The sequence below is a fragment of the Scomber japonicus genome, chromosome 21 (genome assembly GCF_027409825.1).
Source record: "Scomber japonicus isolate fScoJap1 chromosome 21, fScoJap1.pri, whole genome shotgun sequence".
NCBI classification, from domain to species: domain Eukaryota; kingdom Metazoa; phylum Chordata; class Actinopteri; order Scombriformes; family Scombridae; genus Scomber; species Scomber japonicus.
In genome coordinates, this window is record NC_070598.1 from 8880078 (window position 1) to 8905674 (window position 25597).

General features: G+C 37.8%; 1 protein-coding gene across 5 annotated transcripts in view; it reads right to left on the reverse strand.

The window, feature by feature from the left end:
* LOC128382042 (cadherin-12-like) overlaps positions 1–22498 on the reverse strand; it is a 61859-nt gene extending 39361 nt beyond the window's left edge. For all 5 annotated transcript variants that reach the window (XM_053342019.1, XM_053342021.1, XM_053342017.1 and 2 more), the window contains exons 1-2: positions 22218–22498; positions 1912–2206 (exon numbers count right to left, since the gene is read on the reverse strand). In XM_053342019.1, coding sequence (XP_053197994.1) covers positions 1912–2206; positions 22218–22463 — 541 coding nt within the window. In that variant the 5' untranslated portion in view covers positions 22464–22498. The remainder of the gene's footprint in view (positions 1–1911; positions 2207–22217) is intronic.
* Positions 22499–25597: the final 3099 nt, after the last annotated feature.

The following is a 25597-nucleotide window of genomic DNA, read 5'->3' on the forward strand; positions in this document are numbered from 1 at the left end:
CATGGTCATTTTAAATTCTGGTAAGCTCCTGGCTCCCTGTAAAGAACTTGCTGTATATTAAATAGGCTTTGCAGTCTGAGCAGATGGTAACAATGGCATTAAAACATTAGGCGCGAGAGATTAGTGTCTCAATCCTCCCTAACAAAGCCACACATGCCTGATTAGACATACCAGAGAAGGTCTGCATCGTGTCCAAAGACGAATATACAATAGATGAGATAATACATTAACACCTTCTCAGGTCTGCAAAGGACAGGAAATCCCTAGCATTGAAAATGTAACATTTAAGCATGAAAAACTCCTACACATTCCCAAGCGACAAGGCCAACAGTCGTTACCAAGGTGTGAGACAATAAATAACGTCAAATAAATTCGATTTGTATAATTACGGAAATTCAGGTGTGCAGTTAAAATGTAGGTGGAAGCCTCAGAGGGCATTGCTGGTAAACAAGAGATGAATATGATATGAACCACATTTGTAAAACATAAGATTATCTACTGTATCCCCATCCTCATATTATAATATAAGACACATTACTGTAATGTTACAATACATTACAACCCCCCCAAATAAACAAATTAACTAATTATATACATTGATATGCACATTGATTTTTGGATTACATTTGAAATCCAAAATATGTTTTTAAATACTTACCAGTTGTTAAACCATGATTATGTAAAGCATCTCTCTATTAGTTATTGTGTTTGCCTTGCTAACAAGAAGGATGTAACAGCTTATCAAGTCATTAATTACATTTGTCTTTCTAGTATAAATATTGATAAAGACTTAAGTTGTTTAGATGTTCTACAATATTAACAACCTTTGAGCTGGAGGTAAAGGTGATAATAATAAAAGCAAAGGTGATGAAAGTTGTATGATGTGCAAATTATTTCTATATATATATATATATATAGAAATATATATTTAGAGAGAGAGAGAGAGAGAGAGAGAGAGAGAGAGAGAGAGAGAGAGAGAGAGAGAGAGAGAGAGAGAGAGAGAGAGAGAGAGAGAGAGAGAGAGAGAGATTTGCAGTAATTTTGATCGAAACATTTTCATTGTGTGCATATTCTGAAATGCAGCCATATTTTGGTTAGAATCTTTTCATTATAGATAACCATTATTAATCCATTGCTTTTGATTGATTGAGTAATCCTTCATAACTTAAAGTATCAACTATGATGACATAGTAGTAACCAAACATCAAATTTTCTTTCAAAGATCACCCAGCAAAAGAGATAAATAAAGTGTATATCTGATAATAAAAGGAAGGTAACACATTTTTTAAATCTTCGATGCATTCACTTTACACGTGTTTGAGTAGTTATCTACATTGAGATTAATTTGTTTTCTATCAATCATTTAATTGATCATTACATGATTCATGCTGTGGGTGGTGTTTGAGGCTAATCTTTGTACTCTGCTTCCATAGCAGCACTAGATGTGTTTCTGATAAACTTGAAAGCCTCTCTGATTCAACAGTAAACAGTTACAGGGCAGCTTATGATTTAGAGTGTTCACTGGGGCTATGCTGTGTTATTCCTGCTTTCTACCTGTACTCTGGAGATTTTGGTGTTTTAAGGGCGTCATTGCCATTCACATCAAGAGGAACCATTCTCCCAGCGAATTACCTTGATCTGTTGTCCCAGGAGGTGGATGTAAAAAGAAAAAGCTGTGAAATATACTCAGGGCACACCAAGAATAACTGATTTTCTGAAATGTCAAAATCTGTTGGGGGGGAGTAGCATTGCACCTCTGGTTGCACCTGTGATACTCTTGAAACTCAACTTTTTTTGTCTTCCTCAGTTCAAGAGGAGAAAACAAAGCATTCTGTGCACACGATTCAGATCCATTAAAACAGGTCTTGTCTTCTCTATCTTTAGTGAACAGATCAAGTCACTGTCACATACCTACTGGTGACATCTCAGGGACGCTGGCCCTATACGGTCCTTCCAGGAACTTTGGCTCATTGTCATTGATGTCTTGGACCTTGATTACAAACTCTGACTCAGGCTCTAGAGGCCTATTGGTGTCGATGTCAACAGCCTGGGCGCGTAGGGTGTAGTAAGGCTTTTCCTCCCTGTCAAGACTCCTTAAGGCATGGATGTCCCCCGTTGTTTGGTCAATTGTGAAAATGGAGCCAGCCCCATCCCCCGAGAGAGTGTACTTCACCGCACTGTCCCCGTTATCGAGGTCAGTGTGCAGCTGCAAGACAAAAGAGGAAAAAGACAGGTTGAGTGCAAACATTGGCACAGATAATGATTCATTGAAAGCACTGGGGACGAGCTGTCAAAGAACACTATTTCACAAAGACAGTCAAGGAAACTGACTTCGCATCAAAGAGAAAATTCATGTCTCTGCAAAAATCTGCAAAACACTAAATCATGAGAAAAATAGAATGATCGTACTTTCAGAACGTTTCACAGATTAATGAGGCTAAATCTCTCATAAATAATGTATTCTCTCAGTGCAATTATGGTGCAGTGATAACTCTTCAACATCGTGGACCCATTTCTAGTCAAGCGTGACTCAAAAACCTTCTCTTATGTGAGATAGGAGATAGGAGTTTTTTCTCAAAGTGGCAAAGATCAGGTTTTGAAAACTAGGCAAATACTCGTTTTCCACAAGAACAATTTTTAATACCTTCACCTGACAGAAGAGGTCTGTGACCAGTTGACTCAACACAGTTGCTAAATATCACTGCTCGAGCCAGAGAACATTATTGTTAATATAGATCCTGGGCCATGGCAGCTCTCTTTGTACAAGACAAACACATTCTGGGCTGGTGACAGAAAGCCTATTGACATAGTTATGTTTACCTCCCTATGGAGATCAGTCATACAATTCAACCTTTTAAATATTTAAGGCTCTAATGCAAAGTGATCATCACCATATACGGATATGGGTTTTTGCCTTCTTATCAATGGCATAGGATTTCCACCAACACTGTTGAACAGCAGTCTTATTCCAGGAAACAAGACTGGATATTTAAGCATTAAAGCAGAAGCATACCGTATCTGTGTCAAAAGACACTTCCATAATTTGACATACCTCTAATTGTACACTTTTTGCATGGAATTTGAGGCATTGCCATAATTGAATAGACATTGTTACATTTTTTGGCTGCTTTTGGATGATAACTCCAATTGGTGACATCTGACTGTGATTTCATGTTTGTCGGCTTACTAGGAATTATAAGTTCAGGAGACAGACAATTTCTGCCCCAGTAATCGCCTTCTGATTTTGCACTTGCTAATGACTGACTGCAACACTGACCTTTTTAGAAATTTAGTCTGTCTGTTTTACCCTACTGGTAAATATTAAGCTATCATTTTCACATAGCAAAGTCTCAACTCAACCTCTATGGCAGTGCAAGCCATGGGGAGGTGAGGAAACATGATGAGATGCAGCTATAAATTCTCTGTAGGTTATGGTTCAAAACAACCCAAGACACGCAGAGACAAGCACAAACACAGTGAGAGTAATTGGTGATGCAATGCAAATTGCCCAGTTCACACAAGCGTAGCATGGCATTATGATGTTCTCACCCATGGTGCATTATTCATTGCTATTCAAATGAATGAGCATTATTTTTAGTACATGACCCTTGTTCGGTGACAACAACATCCCATTACATTTTCTGCAATGAGCACAAAATCTGAAATGTAGATTATGTACTGTCCATACAAATAATGCAAACAATATTCTCCTCCTTCACAAAGTAGACAACGTGACAATAAAATAAAATAAAAGTCAGTACTGAAGGTGAAATTTGGGATGATATTTTAAGGTCAGACTGGAAAATTAGCTTTGTTATAAAATTTTGTCAGTAAAAATTTGGTTAAGGCCCTCTAAAGTCATTAAATTAAACATTATAAGATTAAAAACTTCACCACCATTACAAAGCTTTAAGTAAGCTAATGAATAAGGAGATTCATATTCCCATAATTGAAGCATGATTTGTGATTCCAACCACAATTTCCACCCTTATATTTAAAATGTATTCCTTACAATTTCCTTACTGAGGTTCCAGAGATTTAATAATTAAAAAAACTAAATTACCATAATAATGATTATTATTGTGTCTTTTTAAGCATAAGAATGATCCACAATAAACACATTTCAAGCTCTTCATGGGGAGTCAACAATGTCTGTACCACTTCAGAAATTAAACTTCATCCCAATCATGCCTAAGGTGTCATTTTAGTGGGAAGAGCTCTTACTATGTTTCATGATTATTAATAAGGGCTTATGTTTTTTCATATGTCCCTCATTAAAATAGATTAAAAAAAACCCTACAGTACAGCACTGTAAAGGAACACAGAGTCAAAGCTGATGTACAAATGTTCAAGTCCCCATCCACTCAAAAAATATGGTTTTCTATTTGTTTCTACAGTTGAATATTTGAGCTATGTGCAGAGTTTGATATTTGAATATAGAGATATTTGTTTTCACATTCATCTGCTGAAATTGGAAAGTTTCTCTGTGTTAATTGTGTTAAAATCCAAGTTTAAGTTGTGGGCCTATGAGCATGATGTGTGACCAAGCCAATCGAGATCCAATATTCACTTTACACAAGTGTGATGTTGAAACCTGAGGCCTCTAGTGTACATACACCAAGAATGGACTTTACATTGATGTAGGAGACATCATGTGTCAAGCATTTAAAAACTTCTGAAATGAACAATATTTGCGTATTCATAGGATCTGGACTTTTTAAAAATGAAAACAGGACTGAATCATTGACAGAAGAAACCTGGACTCGACTGATCATCTTGAAGGTCTGTTGCTTTGTGGGCGCATAAGTGAGACACCAAGCGAGAAAGGAGAGTGCCCACCTGATGATCCCCACTCAAGACATGCTTGCCAATTGTATTATGGGATGGTAAAACCAATTCCTATGAGCCAAACAAATGAGGGATAAGGACATGCAATTTTGAATATTTTAACAATATAATTTCACTTATTTTGTGAAAAAAAACCTCACACCAAACCAAATCATTTATGATACAAATTTTTGTAAGAACAAAAAGCATCAGAAACCTCTCACCTGCAGGAGGGTAAGCTAGGGGATGAAATGAGGGAGCGAGGGAACGAGTGAGGACACTACCACCTTTGCTTCAGCTAAATTGGAAGTGAACCTTGCAGCCACCTGTTTGTTGGGCAATTTGGGGTTTCCCTCTCCACAAACCAGGGGCCAAACAGACGCTGAGAAATGCCACAGGTAGTAGCTAACATTATATCATAGCCCAGTCAATGGAAAATAAATGTTAAAAAAAAAAAGAAACGGTGCTAATGTTACAGTACCTATTTTTAAAAGAGGAGGACAACTTGCAAAGCCCTCCATATGTTAACAAGAGGAAAGACTTCGGACCCAGCTTACATGATGAAGATAAGCAGGTGAGGAGTTAATTCATGTAAAATGTTGCCCGATACAAGCAGAGAACACTTGCTAACATTTGAAAAAATCTGAAGTAAACGTTGCTCAAAGTATGCTTTCCACCATTAAGACTTTTATTTAATTAGTTATACCACGCACTTTGGTAAAGATAGCTTGGCTAATTGAGTTTAATATGTAGCTAAATCCACAATAAGTGCAACAAATTGCTTTATAGGCTTGATGTTTTTAAAGGACTTCACAGAGGAGTTGAACTCCACTGAAACATCTCCAGGTATTTGTGATGGCAACTTGGGGAAAAAAGTGTATTTTTGAGGATTTTGCACACATGGAGTTATGAACAAGATGTCAACAGACTCCTGAAGTGTCCTTTGACTACAAAAGGAAGGACATGAAAACGTTGAATTCTGTTTTTATTGTGCTTTCAGGCCGCTGTGCCTTTCTTCTTTTTTCTTCTTCGCTACTTGGTTGAAAGCTGCTGTGTCATGTATTATTCTGCTGCTGGCTGCTGTCTTATTCTTTAGCAGCTCAGTAATATTGAATAATAGTTATCACCATTTATTGACTTTTGGGAATCATAATTCAATGTTGACATTTTTCACATTTTTCTGTAATTTTATGGACAAAAGAACTAATAAATGAATAAATAAAATAATCAACAGATTAATTTACAATTATAATAATCCTTGCAGCCCTGAAATGTCACTTCTGTCAGTTAAATGACCAAACATGGACAAAGCTGGGCAGTATGTTTGAAATATGGAAATGGGTACTGTTAATGAGAGTATTTTCTGATACAAAATGATGTTGGCAAATGCATTCAAAGTTACATAAAATACCAAAATGAATATTCATTGCAATGACATGTTCTAAAATGTGAGAAAATGGTTAAAAAAAAAACCCTTGGAAAAAATGTATAACCATTGACCAATTAATTACTAATATGAGTTACAGTGGAGATCAGTCCATTGCACTGAAGATTAATTTGTGTTATTTTATGTGATTTTGAATACTTTTTCCATTATTGTTATATATAGGCATATTAGAAAATATTCTCATTAATAGTATGATATCCATTTCAAATACATTTGAATCTGGCCTTATGTCCCTGTTTTGGTCATGTATTTGGTGCAGAAGTGATCTTCTAGGGCTGCAACTAAATATTATTTTCACCATTGATTAATCTATTGACTATTGTTTTGATTAATCAAAACATTGTTTGCTCAAAAAATGTCAAATTGGTGAAACATATAGATCACTCTTTCTCTCTTATACTGTAGTTTGGCAAGTAATCCCTTTGGAAAACCTTAATTTTTTTTATATTGATTATATAGAGTCACAGAAGTTGGTTGAACAAAGGCTAGCTTCTGGACTTTGCCTCTCTCTACTATGTTGGCTGATGTGCTGCTAATTTGCCTCTTTGTGCGTTTTTTGTGTGTGTTTGTGTTTGTTTAGGAGCAAAGTTGGACAGCTGATGGGACACACTCTGCAGGTGTGACTACAAATAGGTAGGACAGCATTTTCTCTTCTTTTGTGTGTTGCTTGGGTTTTGGCCGCTGTGCCATCATGCTGGTGTTGGTCGCTGCACCATTCAGATGTCAATGAAGATGTGTAGCTTGTATAAGTGTTGTCCCACCTGCTGTGGTGGTGTTGGCAATGGTTTATCTAGTGGATTCAGTTAATTTATTTTTGTTGCTTAATATGAGTGATAAAAAATTGACTTATTAGGCTGTGCTGTCAAGTTAAGGAAGCATGTCTTTGAGCAGTTATGGTTGCATTTTTTTAGTATTGTGTGTGTGTGTGTGTGTGTCATGTAACCAGTTGAACAGTGAACAACAGAAGTGATTTAGTGATATATTATTATGTTGTTTACAGTTGTGCAGGGATTTTGACATGGCGTTTAATTAATCTGAAAACCTGCACACAAACAGTATCCACAAGCAGAAATGTATCATCAAGTTAACTTTTAAGACTTAGTGGCAGGGATTGAATACACATGACTGATGGGTTTTTTACTTTTTTTCAAAGGTGGTTGGCAAACAGCTTTTCAGTGCATAACCACCATCTGGATTTGTGCGTGGATCAGAACAGATAATATCATATTCCATTAAATTCTCCAATTAATTCCTGTGTTTTATAAAAATCTCAAAATAGCCCTGGACCTTACATCACCTGAACTCGTCTGCAACATTTATTCTAATAGCCGAGTGTCATGTGATTCCTCTGGAGAGTCATTTTAAGTGTCTCTCTTGTTGATATCAAGCACAGTATAAAAATACATGTTCCACCATTCCCTGTAGTCCACAATGTTCACATCTAACCATAGCATGCTTATTAATGATGTGATGATACCTCATGATGCTTATTCATGATGTGCAGGGCTCAAAATTAGCATCAGCCACTGGCCTAATGCTGGTAAAATGTGCGAGTGGCTGGTAGAGTTACTTCACTCACTAGCAAAAAAAAAAAAAAAATCCCACAATGGTAATCTGTTGAGTGGCTGGCAAAATTTGAATTTTTACTAGCTTTTTGGCCGCTGGACAAAGAAGTAAATTTTGACCCCTGATGTTGTGTAATGTACTGTTCAGACTGGCGTGAGCAAACCTCATCCTTCATATAATGTCCTCCCTCTCCTTTTTATTTCTATTGCTTCCTCTCATTTCTCCTATTTTATTTTTTTTGCTATTGTATTATCAACCCTCATTTCCTCTCTCCAGCTCTTCCTGCCATTTCTTTTTTCATTTCTGATTTGATTATACTTTTAACCTCAGTCTTGCTATATTTTACGACCATACCTATTTCTCTTTTTCATGCTGCTCTCTTTGCATATTGGTCTGGCAGCTCATTTCCATCCACACCAGCATGTGCAGGAATCCACATGAATTTAATTTTTATTCCTGTCCTCTCGATCCTGAATGTTGTTTGAGCAATGTCAAGTACTATGTCTATCCTTCCATGTGACTGCATGTATTTAATACATTACGTTAGTGCACTTTTGGAATCAAAACCTATCAAGTTTGTGATTGATTTGATGTCTTCTGTCTAGCTTAGAGCTAAAATGGTTGTTCTCTCCAGCAACTGCCTGTCTCTGACTGTGCCAGTGGTCAAATCAAACAGCCAAGGGTCAGGGTCAGTGTTCAAAGTGACCAGAAGAGCAGAAATGCTCCTTTGTCAAGATGCTTTTCTGTTCATGGATACTGTTGTATGTGCTCCCAGAGCAGAAATGCCTTGTTTTTATGTGTGCAGCTTTTGAGACTAATTAAACACTGTGATTTTGACTTCAGTGTTTAATCTTTGACAACAACTTGGGATTGGATATGTTGGATATGAGCTGTGTGATGGATTAGCTCACAGGTGGCTTTGTTGACTTTGTAGATACAACAGACTTCTAACATGTCTTCTGCCTATTCTATCTTGTTCTCTTCCATGCTGCTTGGGTTGAGGCCGCTGTGCCATTAACTCAATGTTGGTCGCTGTACCACTTATTTGCTTGTGTGTATGTGTGCATTCATATATTTGTGTGTGTCGTTGGCAGTGTTTGCTTATTTTTGTAACTGAAAAATGGAAAACTGTGACACAGACTCCTTTTAAACCAGCACCATTTTTGCAGCATACATACAACACACTTCTTACATGTCTTCTGTTTACATACGTACAGCACATTATTCAATTTTGTTCTTTTCTATGCTGCTTGAGTTGAGGTCGCTGTGCCATTACCTCAGTGTTGGTCGCTGAACCACTCACTTGCTTGTGTGTGCTTTCATGTATTTGTGTTATGCTGACATTGGTTATCGCTACTTACTTTTTATCTGGTTTTGTAGAAAAATAAAAAATTGTGACACAGACTCCTTATTTTGAAATCAAAGTGCTACCATCAGACAAACTGGATAAGTACTTGTTTGAACAGCAGTGATCATAGTTATCTGTTATTGTGAGATTGTGTGAAATTGCATGTCTGGTATTAGGGAGGTGAGGCTGCACAGCAATGATTTGTCAAAAAACGGAACCACAAGAGTTCAAACCCTAAACATCAGATGTCGGCGAGAGTTGCATACGTCTTTGAGTGTTCTTTAACCTTTCTTAACTTGGATTGTTTTTGTTGCTGCATATAATACAAACAGAATGCAGTCATCCAACTATTGCATTTTTAGTTGAGCCAAATCAGTGGGATGTATTTCTTGTGGGCCTGTTTGGCTGTCAGCAGTCTGGTTTAAGAGTCTTGTTGCCCTCAGGTGCTCCCCAGAAACTTGTACTTTCAGGTTTGTCAGCCTTTAATAAAATTCTGTGTTTATTCCAGCAGCCCGTGTTACTCTGATAGCAGTGGGGGACCTTTCAGATTATATTTTTTTTGTCTAACTGTTGTTCAGATATAATCCATCTTGTTTCTTATTGTTTCGTAACATCATAATCATGTTTTTCAATCCTTTCAAAAAACTTATAAAGTCATCAGTACATCATTATATCGCAGACTTTAGTATTGCTGACTTCTTTTTTTTTAACTTTTTATTTCTATTAGATGAAATGACCATACCAGTGCACAGCAATCTAATTTCTTAGGCATGATGAAAATTGGTTTTCTCTTGGCATAGTAAAAAAAAAAAAGATCACAGGAGCAGATGGACTGTCGCAACAATGTAATCATAATGAGGTCTACAATCTTTCACTGGTTAGCTCCAGCCTGGAAAAAACATGGCTGATATAAAACATGCAGGGGGTACACACAAAAACACAAACACACCTTTACCAAATATCTACATACTACTATGGTGAAAGCTATCAGTCTTTGTTGAGAATTTTTGAGGACACAAAGTTTGTGTTTGTGATTGAATTAATCTTATTTTCATGTTGATTTGGATTGGATAAGACTGTTCAGGGGTTCATGGTAATTTATATCAACTGTACTATTCTGAAACAAAAGCATTTAAACCCAAATATTGATAAAGTGACACAGGCCCTAATACATTTCTTCACTGAGGCTGGATGGGGCGTTGGTATACTCTGTCATGTGTGCACACATATTACATACTTTTGTGTACTATGGTATACATTATCACCTTGTATTTGTCATTAATGGATGAATCTATTTGCTTGTCTTTTTGACTGACAAAAAAAAAAATTAAATAAAACCCCTAACCCAAAAAAATTAGAGGATTTTTTTTTCAAATTGCAGTTTGTTCAATACAAACGCCCAGGAGAAGCACCTGCAAATTGATTCAGAACTCCACAATTAAAGATGAAAAAGAAATGCAAATGCAAATATGAAAAGAATAGGCACATTGCCTCATTAATTATAAGTGAAAGTTGACTGTTATTAATTAAAAATCCCATTACTCTAACAATGGTAATCAATTATATAAAAAGATTCATTAATAAGGAGGCAGACAAGGGCTCTTTTTAAACTACAAAACACCCAGTGGGGCACAAGAGGCAAGAATCACAGCCACAACCTTATTGACAGTACACCAGAAGAGAATAAGTTATTTTAACAAAGAGGGAGGAGAAAAAAACACTGTCCTTTTTTTTCTTGTAACAATTGTTTCCAATCTACCATGTGAGTCCACACACCAGTGTATGCATAATTGAAATGATGGCATTACTGATAACCTTTATGTAAATCCAAATGTGCAGAATGACTCAATGAGAGCTGGCATGTAGAGACAGCATGATATGCACCCATATTATGGTGAGAATGTCTTTTACACTCCATTTTTCATGATAAGCATAATTAGCAAGTTGATCAGCCCATGGCACCCGTTGACGTGACGGCTATAAAAAGAAACAGGTAGTGTGAGGAACTGCAATAAGATTCATGTCACCCTCAAAACTCACACCATCTGAGTAATTATGTTTGCATTCGTGATTTTTTCAGTGTTCAATTGTTCAATGTGCTAAACAGGACTGTCAAAAAATTAACATGACAGTTAACTCTTTCATCAAAAGGATGTTACAGCAATAATGATATGGTTCAAAATCTCACTTAAGCTCATTTTGTCAGGATGTGATGCTTTTTTATAGACATAACTGAGATATTGTAGGGATGAAGGCAGCTCTGTCCTATAACATCCATCCACAGTGGTTTCTCTAACCATTAGGCTTTTTTGTCCTGTCAGGATCAGTTGAGGAGATGCATCAAGGCTGTTATCAAAACAAATATAAGCAGACCTGTCATTTTCCTCTTAATAATCATCAGTGCAAACTACTACTTCTACTGACTAAAGCTACTGAACTACTAGTATGAATGGAGGGGGAAATGGTAGCTTGTCATGAGCGGTTGAGGAACAGTCACTTAATGATTGTGCTTTACAGGGAATTCTTGGCTGTGAGAGAAGGTGCTGTTGCCTGCTCCTCGCAGGATTTGCAGCACACGCTCTCTCATCGGCTATGCTGTAAACCCGCATATTGATTAATTTGAGTGATTTCAATGGAGAACGTAACCAACCTCTGTTGAAAATGCTGTAATTGGATTTCTGCTTCCAGGATTATATGGAGCTCCTCTCAGGAATAAATATGGAAGCCACAACTCTTTGCTTGATAGCGGGCCAACATTGTTTCCTTGAACGGCCCAGCAACCTCGAAACCAGCGAGTGCATTTACAAATCAGTAAACATCCTGGAAAGGGTCGGAATATGCTTGTTTCTGTCGTCTTTAAATGAAATTAATTTTAATGCCTTCTGCTTTTTTATATTTCCTGTTTTTTTTAGAATATAGACAGGTCAGTGCCATAGGGCCATGCCACATAGAAATATTACACTTCAATACCGTGAATACATTGATTCTGATCCATATGTAACAGCAGGTTACACTTCAAGCAGGACTGCAGCATGGACTATATGTCTCCCATCAGAATCTCTACTGTGAAGCTGTTAATCAGTGGGAATTATTCAGCATCCATCTGTGCTTTGTATGCATCCTTGTCCTACTGCTGTCTTCAATTTATCTTTATGCAGCAGTTCATTATTTGTCCCAACCGTCAATCCAACAACCACTCAACCGCGGTGTGATGACGGAGCAGCATGTTGTAGGTGGTTGAGGTGGTGCATTGTCAGGTCAGTGCCGGTTGCGCGGTACATTCTTGCGGGGTAGTCAGTATGCTGGTGAGCCGCTGATGGAAAGAAAACAACTGTGTCAAATGCTGCAAGCTTATTAAAGCTGATCGATATTGACTCGCGAGCCATTTCTTTGGCGCTGACAGCTCAGAGCTCGCTATCTGGGTTGTGTCATGCCTCAGTCAGGTAATAGGGATGGAGGAAAAAATAAAAAATAAAAAGCAGACATACACACAGAAGGCCATATAGGTAGATAAGCAACCACTGAAAATGTGTGTGTGTTTGTGTGTATGAGAAAGAGAGAGTGAGAGAGAGAGAGAGAGAGAGAGTGAGAAAGACGACTAAATGGGATGGATTGACAGATATAGCCTAGTGTGTGTGACAGATAGAAGCCGTTCAGTTGTATTCACCTCTGAAGTTGTATTAGCACAGTTCAGTGCTCCCTACATCTCTCATACAGTTGTAAACAGCCATTCATCAAAATGCAAACGACTACATTCACCGTTTGTTGAAGGATGGAGATTGTAGTCACGCTTGTTGAAATAATAATAATAAAATGTTAGGTAGTTTAAAAAAAAGCCTTGTCTAGGTCACCAGTCTGAAGGAATTAATGTGATGCAATGAGTAGAAGCTTTGTCATACAGTACCAAAAAAAATCATCGTTCATGTGATGTTTTTTTTATTTTTTTTAAATAGACAATAACATGGTGTAAGAATGATTTTTGACATATCACATTAATGTACATGATTGTTATTGATCCTACAGAATGGGCTTAAAGCTTGATTCCCTTTTTCTCATATCACACTTGATTAAGCAATATTGTGATATTGATACAACATGCAGAATGCAATTTTCTATCCAGAGTCATGGCAGTATTGCCCGTCAATGTCAAGGTACAAATGGAAAACGCTGACCACATAAGTAAGTGATACTGATTGGGGCATTAGAACACCATTTGGAAATATGATCCAGGCAGTTCAGGAGAAAAGTCCATTACCCCACGAGGACAAAATATATATGATATATATTATTTTGTCAGGACAGATGAATGGCGTCATTAGCTTTTATTTCAGCGGTTCTTTTGTGAATTTCCCGTAACATTCATCATCAGCGCACATTACAATTGTAATGCCTTCAACCTCTTAATATGTTCTAACGAGCGGCTGAATCACCTCGTGCATAATCTTCAGCGGAGCAATCTTTTCAAATTACTTTGCATTTGACAATTATTAGGCAACACATATCTAGATGAATTTAGGGTAAATATTAAAGAGAGCATGCATGAATATTTTATGAGTGCATTATGAACTTTTTACACAATGCACACAACTTTAACTTAATTTTTCTACTATTAAATCATTCTATTAATACTGAGTCATTTAATTCCAGATACTGGTGTGCTACTGTTTGTTCCCATATCAGTGATTGCAGTATTGTAGTGTCAGAGCCTCTGTTATTGCATTAGTCATTCTTGATGGACTCCATGGAGAGATCAACCAGATCAGCCTTTCAGATCTGCAGGTCAAAACTCTACACTGGGCTGTGATACTGGCATTGATGTTAATTAGCTGCTGGCTTCCAGTCAGTCTCACGGAAGTATTTTACAACAGTGGCTATCCTTATCACAGCATTTAAACAAATTTGCTGCCTTTATGTGGGCCTCTTCAGGTCTCCAAGCGTTTTACAACTAAATTCCAAAGCATTCAAACTAAACAATATTTAACAATGTGGAACACACTATCACTGGTGAGGCTGGTAAATTTCATATGGTCAGATGATGGAATCTCTTATTGTTGGTCTCCGGTGCGTAGGTCTTGTTGAAAAGAGTTTTATGTCGTTCTTATAGGTCCTCATTGAAAGATTAAATTTCGGTCTACACATCAGTAATAAATCTCAGCCAGGTGTGGGGTGGGACTGTGAGGAAAAGCCATCAATAAAAAGAAGGATGGTCATTTCTTGTCAGGCAGGAAGCAAGGGGATAAACAAGTTGTAGGAGAAGCAGGTCTGCCCTTTCTAGGAAAAGTGGTTTATTGACTTTTATTTAAATGAGCGACCTTTTGTCTGAAAGTGTGAGAAACGGGGCATTGGAGCATGCCACTGCATGCTCTATATTACTATAAAGGCTACTGAGAGTTTTCTTTTCCTTTTTCCTTTTTATAGGTCCCAAGTGTGACTCTATCTAAATTGATTGGATTTCTCTTTAACCTTCAGTACATGTGCTGTTATGGGTATGATTTTAGCCTTCTGAACTTAATGGCTGCAGCTTTAGCGAGTTATTTTATGGAACTGATTCCTCTGCTGCGTTTTCTTGCCAAGTGTATAATTTGTTTAGTCCCCTTTGAGAGAGTTTCACATGTTGCCTTGCTATCATGTTCCCCTGACTTGTGCATAAAGAACACGCTTCTCTCTGGTGTGGACTTCCAGTGTGGATTCTGACATGCAAAATATGTATTTTTTAAGATACACTGCAAAAATGGAGATCGAGTAGTCCTTATGTGGGTCCAATCCCTCATCGGTGGGTTTGCGAAAGATAGTACTGTGTACAAACGCTGTGTGTGATCTCTCACAACAACAATCTCTCTTTACACACCTGTCTCTGTATCGTATTCACTAAACTTGCTCCTTTGTGCTCTTATTTTGAAGCCTGTATGTGCATTCTCTGTAGGTTATTAGATAAATAGTACACAAATGTAGTGTTTTGTGGGGTTTTTTTGCATGTTGTCAATACAAAAAGCATTAGTCAATGCTGCCACTGTTGCTTTCGCTTCCACCTCTACTGGTAGTAAGTGGTCATTATATTTATAATGCGTCAAAATGACAAGCACAGCTCCTGAAAGCCGATTCTGACTTTCCATAATTGAAGGGAAGGTATTACAAACGGGAATTTATCACAGTGTTCAAATGCAGAGTGCCATGATGCCAGAAAGAAATGCTGGAGAATAAAGTGCAGAACTCAGTGGAGAGTTTAATAGAGAGTGAGAGGAAGCAGCTCAGTTTGATATACAACCACACCACTAATGGCAGATTTTTCTAGCAGATAATCACTGCTCGGCATAGGAAAAGGCCTCAGCATTATCTAATTCTGTGCAGGGTTTAATTGCTAATCTGCTATAATGTGGTTGCTGTCAACAGGAGATTGTCAGAAATCTCTGCATGTTGGTGCTTAAAGTGATTTAGGATCAATACATTCTTTTGGCTTCTCAGCTGATATAATTATTTATGTATTTTTAAAACTGCAGAGGAAGACAGTCATGATAATTGGATTGATAATTTAAGTAATGTTAATCTTTTTTTATTCACCCTTGGTAGACTGCTCTTTTTACTTACCTAACAGATTACTTGTAGTATTAATATCACCACTGTACTTTTTTATTTTATTTTTATTTTTTAAAGTAAACTTAACTAAACTAAAAACAAAATAACCTGAGCAGTTTCTGTCAATAGCAAGCAGCAGCAGCAGTGCTACAGATCATGCTGGATGGAGGCATCTTGCCGTGACCTTATTTACACCTTGGGGAGAAAAGAGGATAAGTAGTGTAAGTAGAAGCTCCCACTTGTGACTTCAGGTTTTTTAACATTCCCTTCACGTTTAGTGTCTGCCACCTTATCTAGTGCGGCAAAGCAGCTGTTTAGGCTTGAGGGGGTGGGGGCACAAACTCTGGAGAGACTCAGCCACACACATTTCACTCCTCTCTGTTTCTCTGTTTAGCATCGTCAGCACCATTGTTGCTAACATTGGAGCTAACCCCCTCCTCACTTTTAATGCATATGGGGAAACAATAGGCTTTTCTTTGTCTTGAGAAGCTGCAGCATTTGATAACTTAGTATCATATTACTATTTCTTCTGCTCTGCTTGCAGTCACCGTCACTTTTCTGCTGTTTGCTCTCTCACATAATCTCTCACTCTCTACGCACACACATTATGCACTGCCCTGTTCCTTAAAAGGAGCTACGCTACCAAGAGTTTGCCGGGCAACGACACAGAGGTTGACTCCTGTTTTGGAACAGCACACACAGAGTCCCCCAAATGCTATTGATTTCTGAATTAATAGATTTTTGGTCTGCTGGTGGTTCTCGTTGGTCTGGCTTCTACAATTACAGTAGAAACACTGTTACTGTTTCTTGTTGTTTTTCATAGTTAGACAGTTTCACTGATTTTGTTTTCAAATTAGGTTGCATGAATTAATTGCATTTAAAATGTGAAGGTGCTCAGCAACTGATATTGATAAGATTGTTTACTAATCTGTGACAATAATGTCATCCCAAGCACTTTTAGCATGGCTCTAGAGATGGCTCACTGAATTATTAAAACAATGATTGGATGGTTTGCCATGACATTTTAATACAGATATCCCTAATGCCATAATGAATGCCACTAGTAGAATAACATTTTCACTTATCCTGTGAAATATCTTCTTTATGGATTGGCACACAAATCTGTAGACTTGGATCAATCCCATCTATTTCTGTGATACTTTGACTTTTCCTTTGGCACCAGCATGAGGTGCCTATTTTTTTGTTTTGTTTTGTTTGTGTGAAATGTCTCAACAACTATTGTTTAATTGCCATGACATTTGGTGAATAAATGTATGTTCCTGGTGATCCCTGACTTGGATACGAGGACAATGTGCAGCACCCTGATGGTGTACAATGTGCACATTATACATTTATTTGTGGTTCACAACTGTTTATGTGCATTTTGTATTAACTTCATAATTAGCTTGCAGCACTAATTAACTTATTTTTGAATACTGTTTACCTGCTTAGTGAAGTGGAGCACACAAGTTCAGTATCAATAAACCAGACCGTCCGACCAACACACACTGCAGCTATTTTCATAAGTTGAACTGACTGGTCGGTGCTGCTCCTCACTGCTGGAGACAGCCCGAGCCACTTTTTACTCCCTGACTTCAGAACTCAGAAACCAACTTCTGTTTGTATAAACAAATGTAATCACCAGAAAGTAAATTATATTTTCATTCTATTATTCTCATACAGACTGGAGACTGAAAGATGCTTCTAAACTAATGCAGTTAACTTTTTTTAATGAAAACACTCTGTACTTTCTCCTGCTTTTCTGTTCCATTTATCATGACCATTTATCTTACCTGCCAGTTATGTTTCATATTGCATTTCAGTGGACTAAGGATACAAGTGAATTGTTTTCACACAGTGCACTGGAGTAAGAGCCTCGAAACAGTGCTCCCGTTTCTATTTATCCAATCAAGAATCATTCCTGAGTCAAGCATAGTTCCTTAAATGAATCTTGATACCAAGAATTGTGAGAATCATCAGGTCAGTTCTTTGCTTTACGATCAAATAGCTGCAAAACTAATGACTTTCCCATCAGCCCCAGCTGTACTTTGTGTTTAGTGCTAAGTCGCAAAATGTGAGCATGCTTACATACTGAACTAAAGTGGTTACCTAACATTAGTAAGTATGTATTATTATTGTTAGAATGTTAGCATGCTGATGTTAGCCTTTAGCTACGGTACACACTCACAAAGCCTCAAGCTAGTCTTGTTTTTAATATTTCAGTTTGGTTCTTCAAATTTTGACTAAAATACCTAAAATAGCTATCATCTAATGCAAACCCTGTAGTTGCCCTGAATCCCACTTTATTGAAGTTTACTATATATGTATATATATATATATATATATACATATATATATATATTTTTTTTTTAATTTATCTTTTTTTTTTTAAATTTTATTTATTTATTTATTTATTTATTGTAGATGTAGTAAGTGTGTTTTATTTGATTGCACTCTGTTGCAATATTTATTTTTTAATTTTCTTATTCTCCATTATGGGCATCATGAGTGTATTAGAAGAAGTAGAATATCACTGATATCCCCAAAATAATGCGTTACAAGCACAACAAGAGGCTCTGAAGCTGATCTGGCTGTTTATACACGGTTAACGCTTCATGACTCAGATATACACAGCAGTTTGATGGTGAACTGGATCAACTATCAAGTAGCCTGAGCTAATTATTTCTGTGGTATTCTGATGAATCATGTATGCACTAGAGGACCTCTTGTAATGGATCAAGGTTCATTTATGTCTAAGGCAATAGATGAGCACTTATTTGAAATTTAAATGAAAAAGCGAAACAGTCAATAAGGCATTCCTGAGGACAGCTAAATGTTATATTCTGTCTCTATGTGCCATCACTATTTGCAACCAGCAGTGCCTTCATGTGAAAGTCACTGATTAATAACAGGTGAACTAGCTGATCTGTAACACTGATATTGTGGCTCTTAGTCATCAGTGGTGGTCACCTTTTCTCCCCTCCCCCTCCAGTGGTTGTGTTGTATTCTGTACGCTGTCAGAGCTGACACAATTACTGCATCTTCTTAGTGTGTTAGTACTGTGAATTATATTTTTAATGGCCATTGTCAATTAGTAGCAAAAAAACTGCTGCAATTACAGCTGGCACTGATGCATTTAATACAACAGTCTTGATGAGAGTTCTCTTTTTTACTTGTGCTTTTTCTCATCTACACACAGATACAATATTTACTCAACTTTATCACTGATGCTGTTTCTTAAATTCACTTTGCATAGAATTCTTACAAATACATCTTCCTCCACTGACCAGTAACACCACAGTCTATATAAACAGTCTACATGTCAAGTACCAGATATATTGACTTTAACATCAAATTTGAGTGTTTTTGATCAGCATTTAAAAAAAGACTCCCCATTTAATGAATGAAATAAAATGTGTGCATTCTTCAAAATGTAGTTTGTAGTGTGATTGTCCGCATACAGTTGCATATCTCAGGTGCTTTGCAGGCTAAGATAAGACTTAATTCTGTAAGCCATCTTGAGGAGAATCAAAGCAGCCATGCAGCATTTCAGTCCTGGCTGGAGATGTTATGCAAAAAGCGGAGCCTTTTATACCAAAAGGTTCACATTTTCTTAATGTTTTAACCAGGGTATGTAGGGATGAAACAAAAACGCCAAACAAACAAGTTTTTTTCTTGAATGAATACTAACAGCATTGTGCACAGATAGTTTGAGAGGCATCATGCGTCATATGAAACAGCATGTTGTATCATGCACACACTCATGTTCCTCACTAACACATACATTTGTCATGCTTTTATGTGTTTACCTGGAGAAACAACTGATTAGAGAATATAAATTAAATATACATTGTGATTCAGATGTTGACTGGTTTATACTTTGAAACCAACTTTGAAACCAGCTACTCCCTTAACCTTTTCGTTCTGCTTCTGTTTCCTCTTTAGAGGGCACTGTCAGCATCACTGTGAGCAAATAAAGCTACAGTACCTTAGATAACCATGGCAAACTATTATCATAATATAGTAATTGGCTATAAACAATTTCCATTGACAATTAAAGTTCCTCAGATTGTAATATAGATTGCAAGTGTTTAGTGATAACAGACTCAACAAACTGACCACAATAGCAAGCACAGCATATCACCATTTGGTGTGGCCTGTGGAAATGAACTGATTGAGAGCCAAATGAAAATAAATTGGTAATTGAACCTTAGTTTCAAGCAACTATGCAAACCAACCATAACCTCTGAGGAAATCAGATAATGTTCATTATGTTCATTCATGCTCAAAGAAAGAAAGGGATGGGGGGGAGGGGTGCAGCAAAACAATACTAGTAAACAGTTTAATAGATATTTTTTTCATTTGGATCAGAAGGGTGCTTTAAGCATCTTCGAGACATTGTAGCCTGTAAACTCTGCAGGTCACTAAATGGAAATCATGTGTACACTCCAGAGTGAATACATTAGCACAATTACGCTTTGATGTATTATAGGAGAAGCATTCATTACACTGAAACTCATGGCCCATTAGAGTTTATTTATGTCCCTTGAAAATACAACTATTACCGTTTATATGCCTCTCTGATAGCACTTGATAAATTCTTTGGAAGACATGTCACCAACACCCTGCCCTCCCAGTCTCCAGCCATTATCTGTTAAGCTTTTATCCTGTTAGAGCTACAATTGTTTTGAACCAAAAGCCTTTCCCATAAGACTGTCCTGACAAAGGTCTGAGGATCTCATCTCCAAATGCTTTTCATATGACAAAGAATCAGTCAATTATTTTGAAGCAGTGCAGCAGCACCAGGATTAAGTGACTTAGGAGTGAAAGCAGACAGCAGTCTCCCTCCCCCTGCTTGTAGCCTCAGAGACTACCATAAACAGCATGGCTTGTCAGGGCTGATTGCAGTGGCACTAGGGCAGATAAGTCAGTCTTACTATTATCCTATATAAGCTAAGAGTGCCAAATTACAAGTTTAGCCTTAAACCCCCACAGAGTTTACTTACGCATGTCTTAAGCCACAGCAGTGAATAAAAAAATCCTATAGCCTTCTAAAAACTGAGATGGCAAGGTTTGAGGGGAGTGTGTTTGATGGGATATGTGTATATATCTCAGTAGGGTTGGGCTGGTGTAGAAATGTTCAAACCAGTTTGATATCAAGACAAAGACCGGACCTGTAATACCAAAATTTACCACTAGGGTTCACATGTGACTCGGATACTCCTAAGTGGAACATAAGGAGAACTCATTCAACGCAACTTGTCTTAACTTTCTCTCTTGTGTAACTGTTTCTGGTTTAACACTCAGAAATAATAGCATGGCACAGCTTTACTATGCTAACATTGCTAGCTATGCTGCCTAGCTGCTAGCTGCCATGCTGGCTGGTAAAATTGATCCGCGGTGTCTTTTTGTACAGGCTGCAGGAAGCCGTGAGCAGCTCGACTGGGCTTATCTGGGTTATTGGTAAGGAAAGTACTCTTAGCCTGGGATCGGCCTAGCTCCTCCAGCTCGTCTTTGGCGTCCAGCTGGGTGGACAGCAGTGGCCGGCCCTGCGGCTTCACTTTGGCCGGCGCAGGCTCCATCTGCTCCTGCCTCGTTGAGCCTTGCCGGGGCCCCACGGAGCTCAGAGAATTTGTTGCTCCTGGCATTGTTGGAGCCTCAGAGTGAGACACTTGATGTCTCATAATGACAAATTGTGGTTCAGTTTCTGTGAAATCAAACCTGTTTTAAAATCACACACTGAACCAGACCAGCAACTGGAAACCAGCCCAACTCTATATCTCAGTCTGTATCCAATTCAGGATCTGGTCTCTCTGCTGTTTGTTTTATTGCTGTCAGCATCCTCCCCGGCTCATAACTATGATGTTCTGACAGCTTTACAAGGACTGTAATTTACATTTATTGCTGCCAGGCCATCGATTCTTTCATCACTTCAGTGTCATGTGTGACTGCCGGTCTGACATAGAAATGTTGTGGCATAGCTCCATTAGCATGTATAGATTTTTTCCCCCCATGCCTGAGACCATTAATATCCTAAAACACTAGAAAACATTTTTACAACAGGACCATTACTAGATTAAAATGGTGAGGCTCAGATCAAGGGGCAACGTGAAAATAAGTCACTGGTGGTAATTGCCATCACAAACAGTACTTGCATGAATGGTACCACAATGCTAAAAAGCACAGTCTCACCTAGAATACTGTCATTTATCAATTATATATAAATACATTGTGATGTTTTGTTTTGTGGAAATTGCCCAGCTGAAACAAGTGTAGTTTTTAAACTTACTCTAAGTTGTATGCTCTTTTCAGTTCTATTTCTCATTTCTGCCTTTTCTCCCTCACGTTCTTGCGCTCCCTCCATTCACCACCAATTCAATTTCTCCCAAGCTCCTTACTATGTGATTTATGACTTCTCCCGCACCATAAATAACTGGAAAAAATAAAGCTTTTTACCTTGCCCACATACTGCGGATCTGACCCCATGTACTCCTCCAGCACAAAGAACTGGTTCCACACCCAGCCCCTCTTGACCCGCTGAAATCCAGCTGCCCCATTCCTCATCGGGCCCACCAAGCTCCTGGCGTGCTCCCTCGCTGTCCTGCTCCGTCCCAGTGGTGATGAAGGCAGGTGTAAAGAAGAGACTGAGCCTTCGTCAACGAGAAACCAAAGGAACAGCAGCAGGCAGTTCCTTGTTAGCATTGGCGATCTGTGAGGTTCAGGTCCCCAAAGTTAAAGTCTAGTGATGAGAGCTGAGCCACGTTGAAACAGCTTGTTGAAGGTTGCTTATGGGGAATGGGTGAGGTGGGGAGCCGTGCCTGGTGTGGCAACCCCAAAAAACAGTTTTCCTTGGTCGGTCAGGAGCCCACTCACAGATATAGGAAGCTCATCACCTAAAAGAGAGAAAACATAAAATACATTTAGAGGGAATGCTTTGTGCTGGATCTCCATTATCTGGGAATATTAATTATGCTTATTAGACCAAATTCAGAACTAACTGTCTAATAGCAAACAGTGGTCAGCATATACAGTGTTCATACTAGCTGGCCCTTATAGTTTGCCCACACCTTCTTTTAATTATTAACTGCTGTATGATGAAAAATAGTGCTGGCACTGTCAATCATAAATAAACATTTAAAATAGTGTCTGATAGATTTAAGCTCAGATGAACTAGCTTACTTGTCTATTGTGCAAATTGTCATTTTTGACTGTCAATTACTAACAACCGCACTGTGCTGCAGACTTGTCAGCATTACTGTTGTCATGTATAATTTAATGACACCTGAGATTGTTGATGAGCTTTTATTATTTTTGCTTCATAAATGTTGTCTCAGTATTTTTCCGTCAAACGTTTCAAGTAGCTAAAAATGGAGATGAACCATCTCTAAAGCACTTGGGAAAAAAAGTGGTGTTGCTTCATCAGTTGCAGTCAGTCATCTGAAGATATGGCATGATGCATTGGCAATCCATATATCAAATTGACATGTGTACTGTATGAGGTGTCGGCGCAAAGCAGCATGTGACAATGATTTCTTTAAGATACTGTGCTTTCCTTCAGACATCATTCCGGTTAGGAGCACAACACAGTTGACAACCAGCAGCCACAGGAGATTGTTCCGCTTGCCGCAGCGTGTCACTTGACAGACAAGCGTTCAATGAAAAAAGCGACTATTACCAAATATTACCAATATGTAATCTAGCTCTCAGACACACAGTTCTATACGTAATTTCTTCCAGTTATTGTTTATATCTATGCATACTTAAGTGCAAACACTGGTGAGCATGAAGCATGGACAGGATACATGCTATTCCACTGAGTTTGATCTTGCATGAATGAGTAAAACACAAGTGTAGCCAGAATGAGAAAATATGTAATGTAAATAATGTTGAAGCATTTTTTAACATATGAGGTTTTTGTTGTATGTTGACAACTGAATTATTTGTTTGTACAATACATTTTGTATTCATGACAATACAAGCATATTTTAAGTATCTCAGAAAAGCCAAAATATGGTTCACAATTACAGTTACATAACACAATGAATCAATCATTCTTATTTACAAAGCAAAGAAAATACAGCAACTGAATAATTTGACACAAATAATTTCTGCCATGAGTCTACATGTTAAAACAGAAACTGCAGATTATAAAATGAAACAGGATTAAAAACCTTTTTAATGTATGAAAGCTCTGTGTGGTGTAAATGGACAGAAAATATAGTATTGAATGCACAAAAAAAAATCAGTTTATTTACTTGTGCTTATTCAGGTGAGCTATGGTTTTTTGGACAGGTAGCACATTTTAATCATTAAGATGACCAAAAAAAAAGTGATTTCTCAATTAAACAATCATTAATAATAATGCAACCTACTCCACAAAAGAGGAAAAACTTATTACCAACCTTATTTGTTAAGCCTCATTCATTATTGCACTGTTGATGTTCACACCTTGTTTGCAATGCTAACTATCATATCAATACACATTTAACAGATTCAGCTCAGACCTTGTTACGAGACACTTAATTTTGGTGAAAACAAGAGACCAGAACCACAAATAGTTAGAATGAAGGATGGAGCTAATGGTTTCCACACCTGGTTTATTGTTCCTGTCTCCCTCCTAATGCACTTATAAGCTGTACTATAATGGAAGACAGCATTCCTCTAATTTCATAACTGGAGCCCTCATTGACATCATTGCCTTTTGATTAATTACACAGACTTGGAACATCGGCTTCAGAGGGAGATTACTTCAACAAGGTTATACGGTGCACCCAGATCCATTTATTCTCTCTGTCACCACAGTATCTTAAAAGTCAAAACTGATCTGCAAAGTTCTGTGTGCAAAATTGGCAGGAACTATCTTGACACGAGTCAGACATGCCTCTCCCGCAGGTCACTCCTCATTTAGCATCGACATAATGGAAAATGACTGTTCCCATAATTCCTGCAAAATCACGCCCCTGCCACTGTACAGCCCTGGGAGGGCTCGATGCATATTTTATGAGATAAGTTCATTAGCATGTGTCGGGCTTCGGTTGTGAGCCTTGACCTGTGTGTCTACTTCAGATAACACGATGCAGTGGGCTGACAGCGTTCTCACACATCACCTTCAATAATCAAAGAACATATGGCTAGCCGATCTGCTGGTGCAGATTACCACCCACAAGAGACTCCCACAGAAAGTTATTAGTCGTCAAGGCTGCCATAAACATGACAAACAAATAAGTAGGCATTGACTTCTGGGATGGAGAGGAGATATGAGTCATCTGGATCAAGTTCTTGTTTTGCATACACTTTTTATTTCCTGATATGTGGGCAGAGAGATTTTCCTTTTTTCTGCCCTTCTACTGCAGTGTTTTGCATTGTCGACTGGCATGTCCAAGGTTATAGACCTCCCTCCTCATGATTCAGACTGGAATTGATTAATAATCAAGACGTTTTCAAGAATAGTTTTGAAATCGTTGTGATTCACATTTGGATTATAAGCACTATGTTAGACCTATAATTCAAGCAGTACAAAGGTATGAAATGTGTAATGGTCTTACAACTGCAGCACAAACAGGACGCCAGTAATGCGACAGGAAAGAAGATGATTATATATAACATTATATATTGTCTAAATTTCTAAATATATTCATAACAGGATCATTTATGTCATTACATCATCTAATACAGCTGACATAAGCATTGAATAAATCTTGATAAATGTAATACAGAGCTCATCTTAATCATGTCATAAAGCAGAGAGTCTGTTAAGTTAATATAAGTAAAATCATTTAAACTAATTACACTTGAAAGGGGAACAAAACCAGACTGGCAAAAAGACTTCATGTCTC